Source organism: Aethina tumida, chromosome 1 (assembly GCF_024364675.1).
Source record: "Aethina tumida isolate Nest 87 chromosome 1, icAetTumi1.1, whole genome shotgun sequence".
In the NCBI taxonomy this organism is placed as follows: domain Eukaryota; kingdom Metazoa; phylum Arthropoda; class Insecta; order Coleoptera; family Nitidulidae; genus Aethina; species Aethina tumida.
This window is the reverse complement of record NC_065435.1, coordinates 53232679-53245532: the sequence shown is the minus strand read 5'-3', so window position 1 is coordinate 53245532 and position 12854 is coordinate 53232679. Positions and strand designations below refer to the sequence as shown.

Here is a 12854-nt window from a genome sequence, read left to right as displayed (position 1 = left end):
ATAATAATAATGTCCTAAAACGAAGATTCTATAAAATTCTTATATTTCCAGTTATAATTAGTTACAGAAAATTGAAATTCTGCAAATTTTTAAAAGATATAACCTTCTTGGTTCCGATTCCTTTACAAAAAAGCACTTCTTTCTAAAATATTTTTCTGTTTAATATATGCAACTCTTTCTTTTTCAAATAAAAGTCAAAATTAAACTTTCTTTATAACAATGAAAAAAGTTAATTGCACTAAAACTATATATTCTAGTTTTCTAAATAAAAAATCTATTAAGTTTTAAATTGTAGTCTCTGTTAACGATATTTTAACCTACTATAATGTTATTTAAATAAATTAATAAAGTTTCGAATTTGTTGATTTATTTTTAGCAGTAGTAATTTTAATTACGTAAATGTTTATTAAATATTTAGTGAAGGTTTAACAAATATTTCTGCTAAATCATATTTCAGTTTAATAAAAAATTGTCATGTCCTCAATTTTTATTATTGACAATTTTAAATATTATCAAATTAAATTGAAATATCGTTATATTATTAATAATTTTACGTTCTATAAAGTAATTTTAACAAATTGTTATTTTATTTTATTAAATAATCTGTATGTAAATATGGGGAGGTTCAGTACAATTTAAACATTACTGTGGAACATATTTCTGACCCTCTAAACGTCAATATTTTTCTAAAATTTCTCCTAAAGAAAATACATAAAAAATTCAAAAGTTGTTTTATTTTTCTCATATTTCTGTGTATGATTTAGAAGAAGAAGGTATACTTGATTAATTTTGATTATTACATCCGTTTTTGAGATATTTAAGTTTTAATGTTTAAAGAAAGTCTAAGTGATTTTCATTACAATCAATATAAAATCAAATTAATATTTGTTTCAGGTTAGAATATAATTTCATCACGACTGGACTAAAGGTTACTGAAGTATGAGAAAAAAAAATAATTTAAATTAATTATATTTAAAAAATATTTAAATTTTCTTCATTGCTGGACTTGTTCTATGTGCTTCCAAATATTGACTACCTATTTTATAAACACCTTGTGTATTTCCTATTGGTATTTTTAGATTTGATTATTATATCCGTTTTTGAGATATTTGTGTTTTTATATTTGAAGAAGTCAAAGTGATTTTCAATACAGTGAATATAAAATCTAATAGATATTTATTTTAGGTTAGGATATAATTTGATTACGATTAGACTAAAGGTTATGGAAATATGTGGAAAAAATAATAATTTTAAATAACTGTATTTACTTGAGGAATAAATTATTTAAATTTTCTTCATTACTCGACTTGTTCTAGCTGCTTCCAAATTTTGACCACCTATTTTATAAACACTTTGTGTATTTCCTATTGACATTTTTAGATTATTTTAAAGATCCTGCACATACTATGTGAATACTGTCACACCGAAATTGTCATATAAGCTCTAATATTCTCTCAAATTTGCTTATATTATATATTATGATCATTATCATTTTTTTCTCGATAAGTTATCTTATTAATATCTTAATAGGTTTTTGATGAAATCTAACACGAACGACCTACATTTTATCCTGTAACACCGCTAATTATTATAAGACGTTGCACACACTTTATATTACATAATAAATTTTTGAAGTTAGTTAAACTTGAAAATTTCCTATGTGGCAACTTACGTAAATTCACTATGCAAACAATGCACTACGTTCGGCAAAGATTAATAAAACACCGCATAGTAATTAAATCCTAATAATGTGTTTACCACATCCGATATTTGACTTAAGATAATTACCGCCATAGTTAATAAATTAGTGGGTTGTAAAATGTTTAATGGCGGTATAACCTTAAAAATTATTTGTTGTATTTTTTCTTACCATAAAAGCGGCGCGGAATATTTATTGTTTGCACGATATTGTTTAAATAGGACCAGAGGAATTTACCTTTTAATTTTTGCTTAATTATTGCATATAAATGGATATAAGATATTTTATCAGGGAGTACATACGTAGGTGTCATTAATATGCGATAAATTATTATTTTTAATATACCGATATAATTAAAATGTGTTGCCCCACTTATTTGTTTCTTACCAGTCTTCCGTTAAATTTTATAATTAATAATTTTCTTTCAATTTTCCGAAGGTACAACTGAATTAAAATCAAAATTAGCTTTTTTCCAACAATATATTCTAAATTAAGACATCAAATCTAATTCCCAACTATAATGATATAGCTTATCTCCAAACTACACTGTATATATCGAACTGATTAACTCATTGTGTAATATATCTATATATGCTTCTTTACAATAAAAGATGGAGCAGTTTTAATTTTTTCTAGTCTCCTACATCAACGATATCGATCTATAACATTTATTTTGCTAGATTCGAAGGATGAACAAAATTGGCATCTGTAAAATGTCTGAAAGCAAATCCAAACGAAATGTGCAGCTTCGAAGTCAAAATAAACGACTACAGATACGGGAATATTTGCGTAGTTTTTTGAAAAATTGAAAATTTCCATCGCACCAAACCCTTCATCAATAAGACCAAGAAATGGAGATTGAGCCAAGAACTTTGGTCGTCCATTTTGTATCGTCGAGATATCGCAGCGGGCGCCCGGCGACGGATTCGGTTTCGTGGCAGCGTGGCCGGTTTTTGTATTAGTAGAGAGTGCCACTGGCGTGGATACGTCGCGGCGGCGGGTCTCGGATATCACGCCGAGTTTATCCGTGTGTTTCGGCACGGATTGGTGCCAGTATTGACGGAACGTTGTGCGGCTGCGCAGACTACGGGCTGTTGGCCTCCCGGCGGCCCCCGATTCAACGGCAATACCGAGTCCCCCACATTGGGAACGACTCTTTATTTTCACGAGGCTCCGAGTCGAGGAATTTTCGTTAAACGGATGGAAGCTCGTCTGCGTCAAAGCCATTGACTAACATGTATAAAGAAAACAAAAAAACCTTGATGTTTCATTTATAAGAATTGAAAATACTGGTTGTTTTATCGACAATCATTGATATAGATTTTGTTCGGTATAAATATGTATTCGTAAAAATGATAACAACATTGTTTTCATCAATAATTCAAATTTAAAAATTTACGTGGTATCCACATGAAATTTTTATATGAATATACCAAAATCTCTTAAAATACGTGTACATATGCAGTTTGTTTTTTTCCATTTTTTAAATGATTTTAGCAGTTTAAACAAAACTAAAATTCGAATAATAATTTATTAAATGTAAATAAAAATGTGCATTTTGCCTCCACTAGATTTGTATTTTGTAAAATTGCATAAAACGTTATTTCCTTTAATGAATCTATTCTAGTTTTGAAATAAAAATAAAATTATATTTAGTTTTTTCATGACCCAAATTATTAGAAAGCTTGTGTTTATTTAATTAATTTTTTAAATTAGAGATTTATGAAGAAGGGAATCAAATAATATTTGTTTCTACTATCTATGTGTTTCCAGAAGTTTCAATAAAGTCTGATAAACTTAACAGGTTCTTTAGTCATAGTGTGCAGTTAGATTCAAATTGACTAATTGAGACTATTTGAGATTTAGTCACAGTTTTAAATTAGCAGTCTGAATCTTTAGTCAAGGATTAAAAATAACTTCAAATTAGTTGTCAGTTGAATGAACATTCGCTTCTAAAATACAGTTTATAAAACTTGTTGTATAATATACTAACTATACATACAGTATCATTTTAATATGTGCTTCCACAGTCCTACGTGATCTTTCAGCACCACATTGACAAGCCGAGACTAACTGATTAGTCACGGTCTGAAGTTAGCGTAGTGGATCTTTAGACATGGGTTGAAGATAACTTCAAATTAGTTGTCAGTTGAATAATACTACAATTAATCTTTAATATCTCTAGTATTATCTGTAGGAAAAAAATGTAGCACACAATTGATTTCATAAACTCTTCTAGTTTCTCGTTTTTATTAAACATTCGTTACAAAAATACAATTTATAAAACTTTTTGCATAATGTACTAACTATAATTACAGTACCATCTTTAAAATACCATTTTCATATATGCTTCTAAGGTCCTAAGTGATCTTTCAAGTCGAGACTGATTGAGATTTAGTCACGGTCTGAAGTTAGCAGTGTAAATCTTTAGTCATGGACTGATGTTAACTTTAAATTAGTTGTCAGTTGAATAACACTACAGTTAATTTTCAATATTTCTATTATTACTTGTCGTAAAAAAGTATAGCATACATTTGGTTTAATAAACTTTTTTTATTAAAAATTCGTTTTTAATACATAGTTTTTAAAACTTGTTGAATAATAAATTAATTACACTTATAGTCTCATCTTTAAAATAACATTTATCATATATGCTTCCATGGTCCTAAATGAGTTTTCAACATCACATTGATAAACCGAGATTGGTTGAGATTTAGTCACGGTTTGAAGTTAGCAGTCTAGATCTTTAGTCTTGGGTTGAAGATAATTTTAAATTAATTGTCAGTTGAATGACACTGCAGTTGATCTTCAATATTTCTAGTATTTTCCGTCGGAAAAAATATAGCTTTTAATTGTTTTTATAAACTCTTTTGGACACTCGTTTCTAAAATACTGTTTATAAAAATTTTTCCATAATATACTTCTATACTTTTAGTTCCATTTTTAATATATTTTTATTTATCACCACATTGGCAAGCTGAGAGTAATTGAGTTTTAGTTGCGATCTGAAATTAGCAGTATAGTTCTTTAGTCACGGGTTGATGTTAGCAATAGGAACTTCATCATTTATTTCTTCAGAAATTTGTTCTATTCAATTACAGAAAACTAGTTTTTAAATAAATCATTTAAATTAGAGATAACTTAATAAATTTTGATTAGAATGTACTTTTAAATTATTATTCACAATGTATTAATTTTAGATACCACTATCCGACGAAAAAAATTTGTGAACAGTAGCAATAAATATTTGATAGTGACTCGGTCCCAGTGTGCGTTATTGTCGCTCCTACAACGAATGTAGGTGTACGCGAAGCAGAAGACCTAGGCGGGCTCTGTGTAGACTAGTTGCGGATTAACGAACCGAAAGAAATGAATTGTGCCTTCGAGGACTTAATTCGTTCGTATCGCACACACCGCCGTAATTAATTGGTCTCCCGTTGTGGCGCAAAAACATCCGTGCCGTCGACATTTCGGCTATCGGTTTCGGATTCGTTAATTTCACCAAGTATCACTCTATCCCCCTCTCCCCCTCCCCGAAACGTTCCGTCCGATTTAACAAATTTTCTAATTAATCACGGCCGACGGTAATGGATTATGGTAAAAATTTCAGTTGAACATTATGACTGGACATCAAAAGCGGAACGATGTTTGCCGCGTTTATTAGACGACGGGAACGCGCCGCTTTTAATTACGTTTATTGCAGTTTGATAAAAAAAAATGACGAAAAACAAAAAACTTGGGCCAATGTTTGTAAACGGCTTTGTAATTCATTTGCTGGTTCAATCGGCGTGAGATCTGAAAACGCGCGAGCCACCTATAAATACATAAAGCCTTTTCTGGCGAACTAGAACTCGAACAATATCGGCTAAGCATGCGGCCTGAATAAAAAAAACTGTTATGAAAATAAAAGTGTGTGTCAACAAATTAGAGAGTGTTTGTGTTGCGATGAACAAATCATTAAAGAGGGGGGAAAAAGAAAAATTCAAACATAACGGGCGACTTAAACGATGAAAATGATAACGCCGAATCAGATTTTATTGTTTAAATGTGTACACATGCAAGTCTGGGATTTTGTTAGGCCTTGCTTCGCACTTACGCTCGTTCCTAGATCATTGTGGCACGAGGAAAATTTTGTTAAAATTTATACATGTCATGATCTCACTTAAAATGTTCATATCTGTTACAGACAATGACAATAAGATATATTTGGTACAAAAATGTGGAAGCTAATATTAATTCAAATAAATCATTTTTAACTTGTCATTTTTTTTTTTTTTTGAATTTTAAGTTTATATTTTTCCTATAACAAAATGTTTTTTTCCCATTATAAGAAAATGGTAGCATATTATATTTTTTCTAGAACCCAGATTAATAGAGATATTGATTATTTACTAACATATGCTGGTGACTAAAGAGTACATTAAATTCATACTGTTAATTTCAGCCCATCCAGTGACTGAAACGGTCCAAGCTGAGGACCATGGGAATATATGTATTATGTTATAAATGGTGTTTTAAAAAAGTTTAAATGGATACTGAATTTTTTCTAATCCAAAAAATGCCAATCATATTGAAGGTTAATTGTATTGTCATTCATTTAACAACTACCTGGAAGCTATCTTCAACCTGTGATTAAAGAGACCGTTAAATTCATGCTGCAAGCACCAATTCGTGTCTAAAGATCCATACTGCTAACTTCAGTCCGTAACTAAAACGTTCCAAGCGAGAGCTGGCCAATGTGTATTGGCAAAAGGTTACTTCTGATTGCTAATATAGCTAGTTTCAACCCGTGACCTAAAACTTCTAAGCGACAGCTGAACAATGTATATTTAAAAGGTTACTTCTGATCATGAAAATGTACTTATCATAAATTGAGTTTTAAAAATGTTTATAAACTAAATGGATACTACATTTCTTCTAATACCAAAAATACCAGAAATATTGAAGGTTAAATGTATTGTCATTCATTTAACAACTAACTGGAAGGTAACTTCAGCCTGTGATTAAAGAGACCATTAAATTCATACTGCTAACACTAACTCATGTTTAAAGATCCATATTGCTAATTTCAACCAGTGTCTAAAACGTTCCAAGCGACAGCTGAACAATATGTATTTAAAAGGTTACTTCTGATCATGAAAATGTACTTATTATAAATTGAGTTTTAAAAATGTTTATAAACTAAATGGATACTATATTTTTTCTAATACTAAAAATACTAAAAATATTGAAGATTAAATGTATTGGCATTCATTTAACAACTAACTGGAAGCTAACTTCAGCCAGTGATTAAAGAGACCGTTAAATTCATACTGCTAAGACTAGCTCATGTTTAAAGATCCATATTGCTAATTTCAACCAGTGACTAAAACGTTGCAAGCGACAGCTGAACAATGTGTATTTAAAAGGTTACTTCTGATCATGAAAATATATTTATTATAAATGGAGTTTTAAAATTGTTTATAAAATGGATACTGTATATTTTCTAATACCAAAAATACTGAAGATTAGCTATATTGTCATTCATTTGTCATTCATTTAACAACTAACTTGAAGCTTCAGCCTGTGATTAACGAGACCGTTAAGTTCATGCTGCTAACACCAACCCGTGTATAAATATCCATACTGCTACAGTCCATGACTAAGGCATCCGTTAAGTGCACACCGCTAACTTGTAATATTCATATTTTAAAAGTTATATTAAAACCCCGCTGCAAATCATTTTTTTGTACTTTTTACATTCCCATCACGTAACGATACGCGAACATCTTTGCAATTTCCATTTCCCGTAAAAAATATAAAAAGAGTGCGTCAACAAATTAGGGTGTTTGTGCAGCGATGAGCGGAACCATTAAAAAATAAGCGCAAACCCTTAAACAATGAAACCGCAGCAGATAAAAATGATAAGCGTAAAACGTTTACTTATATAACATACTTTGAGTCAAACGGAATGGGGAATTAGACGGACAATAAAAAGGATTTTCGGTTTTCCATCCGAGAGAAAGGCTTTATTTTCGGTTATATGAAACCCGGCTTAGGATGACCATTATAAAACCACTGAATGGGACGACCGCTCGAGTAGGTATCCTTACATAATGGGAATAAAGGCGTTGATATACTTTGGGCACAGGCCACGCGCACGGTTCTCCAAACATTAATTTTGGACATTTAAGATACAATCTGTTGCTCTTCAACATTATCACACGATCGCTGACTAAGTGTACGGAACGGGCTGTATAATGAAACGGTTATGGATGTGATTTATCTCGCAGAACAATGGTTTTAATAATAGCAATTCCGCGTCGTCGTAGACAGGTGCACCTCATTTGGCATACGCGTACAATTAACTGGATTAAAATACGTAAATAAAATATTGGGCAAAACTAATATTTAGTTAAATAGTTACGTTGAAATTTACAATTTAATGGTTTACTATTTGATTGGCACCCGTTTTGTTTGTTCGGGAACTCCGCCGAGGAAGTAAATTGTCTATTATTCGAACTATTATTTGAATAAGACACCTGCTAAAATTCGTACTAATATTAATATTATACATTACAAACACAAAGAAGGGTGGAAAAGCGTAATGTATTGAACACCGTTTAAACTAACACTGAAGTCAGGTGGGACTTGGAAAATCCATTAGATAATTTTAAATACACTTACTGGGAAGCCCGACGTAGCCGTCCCAGTCATCAAGTTTGTGGGTACCATGAATTTAAAATAACAACTTTGAAATAATTCTCATCATATTCGAGGCTGAAAATTCGTCAGGATAAAACCATTTAATTCCTTTATGGAGAAAACGTTTATAACAAATATTTTTTAACGGCAATTAATAATGTGGAAAACTAAATTTATGAAACTGACGCAAATTTATAAATTAATAATTATACCGTGAAAGTTTTATTGTTCAGATATTTATCATTATTTACAAATACATTACATCAGTGAACATTTAAATTTTCTTATCAACGTCAAAACATGTTTTGAATATTTTAAACTACAGTTTTATAATATCGACATTATTAGTTAATAAATCATCCATGAGTTTAATTGCACTATAGTGTACTATTAGATATAATTAATCAATTTTGTTTCCGAATTTAATTACACTTGCACTGAATTATAAATTATGTTTCTTGTAAAAATATATTAACTCCATTTAAATGAACCATTCACACAATTAATTGTTTATTATAAACATTCACGAAGATGATAATTTATAACAAAAATATAAATTAGTGTTTATTGTAAATTATAATGTGATATGTTTAGCGTTTAACTGCCGTTAACCAATAAAATCATTAAGTTTACTTATTGCTCATTTACACTCATTTATAAGCTTTGTTATTACAGATATAATGATTATCAAACACTGGTTTTATACACAACACAACTATGTGTAAGCATATTAATACCAATATGTACCAACCAGATGTTTTTTAATGAAAATCTCTTTCTAATAATAATATTAATTTACTTACCTTATTTTATCTCAAATTCCCAAAATTATCTTGCTGACGTTGAGTTTAAGTTATGGCCTGGCCAGCTCGCAGTCCCGACCTTAACCCAATAGAACATACTTGGGACTTGAGAGATGTTTAAGAGACCATCCTAAGCGAGTAACTGAGAGGATGCACAATCAAAATATATTTTTCAGTGAAAACCAAGAACTTTAAATACATCAATCTATAATAATAAGATATTGAAATAAAATATAGAATATTGAGATGAATGATATTCAAAAAACATTTTTTTAACTTATCTTTAACAAACAAGATAAATCCATATTTTTATATTTCCGTTATTGAAAGTTTTTTCCTTAACTTTTTTTATTCATGATTTATGACTCACAATTTATTGTCGATAAGAAACAGATACACAAATAAAGCTGCAACTTCTAACGTATCAAGAAGATGTATTATATTTGAAGAAAAGGACGTTTATGTGTTGTTACGTGAAAATCTAGTCATCCAAAACACATTTATTCGACCAGATTTTAGTTATATTTTACATTTGTGTCAAATATAAGTAAGTATATTAATACTAGCTAGTTTTTTTAATAGTGTTAATGTGCTTCTAATAAAATGAATTTACTTACCTTTATCTTATCGACAAATGTAAACAAATAGTAATTTGTTATTGCAAACTGCATGAAACACCATTTCCGATGTCCATCAAACTGATTTCAATATGTGAGATCAATTTATCACGAGTTAAGTGAAATAATAATAATAAATATTGTTGTAATAAAAAACTACACGATTCTATAATTTTATAATTTTTATTTATAATTCACAAAATACAACTTTTGCTGAACTTATAATACTAGAAAATTTAGACAACCATTGTTTTATATTTTTGTCAAAATTTTCAAAAACATTGATTTTTAATTTGTAAGTATTTTTATATATTATATTTTTCACCCGCTACTAAATATGGATAACTGCGTGTTAAAGAATTTATGTTCGAAAACATTTATTTTATAGGCAGCACATTTTAATTTACTGTTTACGTTCACGCAATGTTTTCTTGAAATTATTATACACTGAAAGTTTGTTTTTTAGTGTGTAAAAATCTAGTCATCCCAGATATTATTGTTTGACTAAATTTTAATTACAATTTACAACAATAAATTCGTTAAAATGAACACTAGACATACAAATATCACATAAAAATATTCATAAAAGATGTTAAAATCTAGACGTCCATGATTTTATTTTCTGACTAGATTTTAATGCAATAAACGAAGTAGGCGATTTGAAACAACAATATTAAGTGTACTTACCTATGTTCCGTCGGTATCGATTTTTCATTAAACATATAAAATAATACAATACGTAAAGAGATCTGAACATTTATTAATTATTTATGACAAATAAATCAATATACACATATACATTGTCTATTATTTACAAATTTGGTTCAAAGTTGCACATTATTTAAAAAAAAAGTTCCTTAATATATCCTAATAATTACAGATTTCAAATATTGGATAAAATATATTTGAAACATCACAAAATGTTAATAAAAGTTTACGTTAATTGTTAATTTATTTTGTACATTTATACAAGAATCTATATATAAAAAAATTCGATACAAAGCAGATTATTTCGTTCCAGTACGAAATTACATAATATCTGAAATAGTAGCAATATAAAACAATAAATTACATATTAGAGAAACAAATACAGATCGAAATAAACGGAGATTACCGAAAGAAAATGTTTCCTCACAAAGCTAGTCCTATACATCTATTTTGTATACCGAATAGAAAGTATGAGAATTAAAACTATATTACACTGCACAGAAATCTCCTTTAACAACATAAAAAACTATTTACATAACAAATATTTCGAGTCATTTTAGGCCAGCGGATACTGTCACAATGTCGTCGCACCAGCCGGATGGTACAACGAAGGACTGTTGTAATAATCATTGCCTATGGACGTGGAATGTATGGAATTGGGCAGCGGACTCAACGTCTGATAGCCGTATCCCATTTCCGACGGATACATCTTGATATCTGTTTTGCTTTCGGTCGGCAAGAGCCTTGTGATCGAGAACGGGTGGTTAGATGGAGTGTAACCCGGAGATTCCTGCTTCAAATGGTGGTTCATGGCACCGTGATGGAGCATAGCCGCTTGCGGATCATTGGCTAACAAGTGGTTGTTTCTGTTCAGCATCGCCGAGAGTTGTTCCTCATGCGACATGTTTTGACCATGATGCGAATGCAGATTTAGCTCGTTGGGGTGAAGCAAATTGATTTGCTCCACGTCCAACTTAGTCGGATGCATGTTGAGCATGCTGCCCAAATTATCGGTCTTGTCTAGGTGGTGAGATTTATCGTCGGAATGGTGTAAGGGAGTTTTCTTACCCGAACTGTTGCTGTTGTCGATGCTGTGAGACGGACTCTTGTGCTGTCTCTGAACCTCTTTCTTGTCGTCTTTGAAACGTTTCTGGCGTCGCAGATAACAGCCGTTCTCGAACATGTTGCCCGATTCGGGATGCAGACTCCAGAACGAGCCCTTGCCCGGCTTGTCCGGCGTTCTTGGCACTTTAACGAAACAATCGTTGAACGACAGCGAGTGTCTGATCGAGTTTTGCCAACGTTGCTGGTTCTGTCTGTAAAACGGGAACAGGTCCATGATGAACTGATAGATTTCGGACAGGGTGAGCATTTTCTGCGGGCTGTTCTGGATCGCCATCGTGATCAGCGAGATGTACGAGTAAGGCGGCTTCGCGTGAGTGTACGATCTCCTGTACGACTTGTCGGCTCTGGCCCTTTGCAATGCGGAATTCGGGGACGTGTCGCCGCCGCTCAAATCTCCACGGCCTATGTGACTCGTGGGATTGTAGTTGTTTATGGTCATCGGTCCGCCGGCCATGCAGGCGCCCATATTCGAGATCGGCGATCCGATGGTCGTGTAGCCCAATTGGGACGTGTCGTTGATTTGCTGGCCCACCGTCATTCTGTTCATACCGGCCGACATTCCGGAGCCCAGCATTCCACCGGGTGCGAACATCGATGAGGCCTGGGGCGAGCCGTTGATCGGGGCCATCGAAACGCACGACATCGAGTTCATGTAGCCCGCCGTGGTCATCGGCGACATCGCGTTGGCGGACGTGGACATGGTGCTGACTTCTGGATAGATCTTTTGCGTAATCATCTTAGAACATTGCACGAACAATTGCACTGGATTTTAACGAAGCACTTAAATACTGTTTGTTAAAACGCAAAGTTTATACACACTTGTTGTTATTCAAACCAATCAATTTGATCTTAACTCGTCATCGGAGGTTTTGTTTCATTGTTTACATCACGAGCAGATCCACAAACAAGTTAACACTTTAGGTATTCCAAACCAGCACTGATTGGAAAAACAAATACTCCTTGCAGCCTGTTTACTTAGATACTACAAGCTGATGTGAAGTACCCAGAGCTTTAGGTAGTCAAATACCAAATCGCTAGGGGAGGGCGATCACCATGGCAACCCGGACACGAATAGCGACGCTCAAACGCAGTTTCCATAACGACGAAAGCTCCAAACAGCCACACCATTGGCGCAGACCTTATCAATCTCATGGATTCTGAAAGGGGAAATGGTCGGGCACGCCCCAGCGAGTCTGCGCCACCGGGCGACGGTTCGGC

General features: G+C 32.1%; 1 protein-coding gene across 1 annotated transcript; it reads right to left on the bottom strand.

The window, feature by feature from the left end:
- Positions 1-10543: 10543 nt before the first annotated feature.
- On the bottom strand, positions 10544-12610 carry LOC109594348 (protein fork head). Its single transcript, XM_020009568.2, has one exon. The coding sequence runs from the start codon at positions 12370-12372 to the stop codon at positions 11086-11088; it is 1287 nt and encodes a 428-aa protein (XP_019865127.1). The 5' UTR covers positions 12373-12610; the 3' UTR covers positions 10544-11085.
- Between the last annotated feature and the right edge of the window lie 244 nt (positions 12611-12854).

What these genes read in the sequence shown, in the direction of transcription:
- LOC109594348 (XM_020009568.2), bottom strand. Translation starts at nt 12,372, where the DNA reads ATGATTACGCAAAAGATCTATCCAGAAGTCAGCACCATGTCCACGTCC.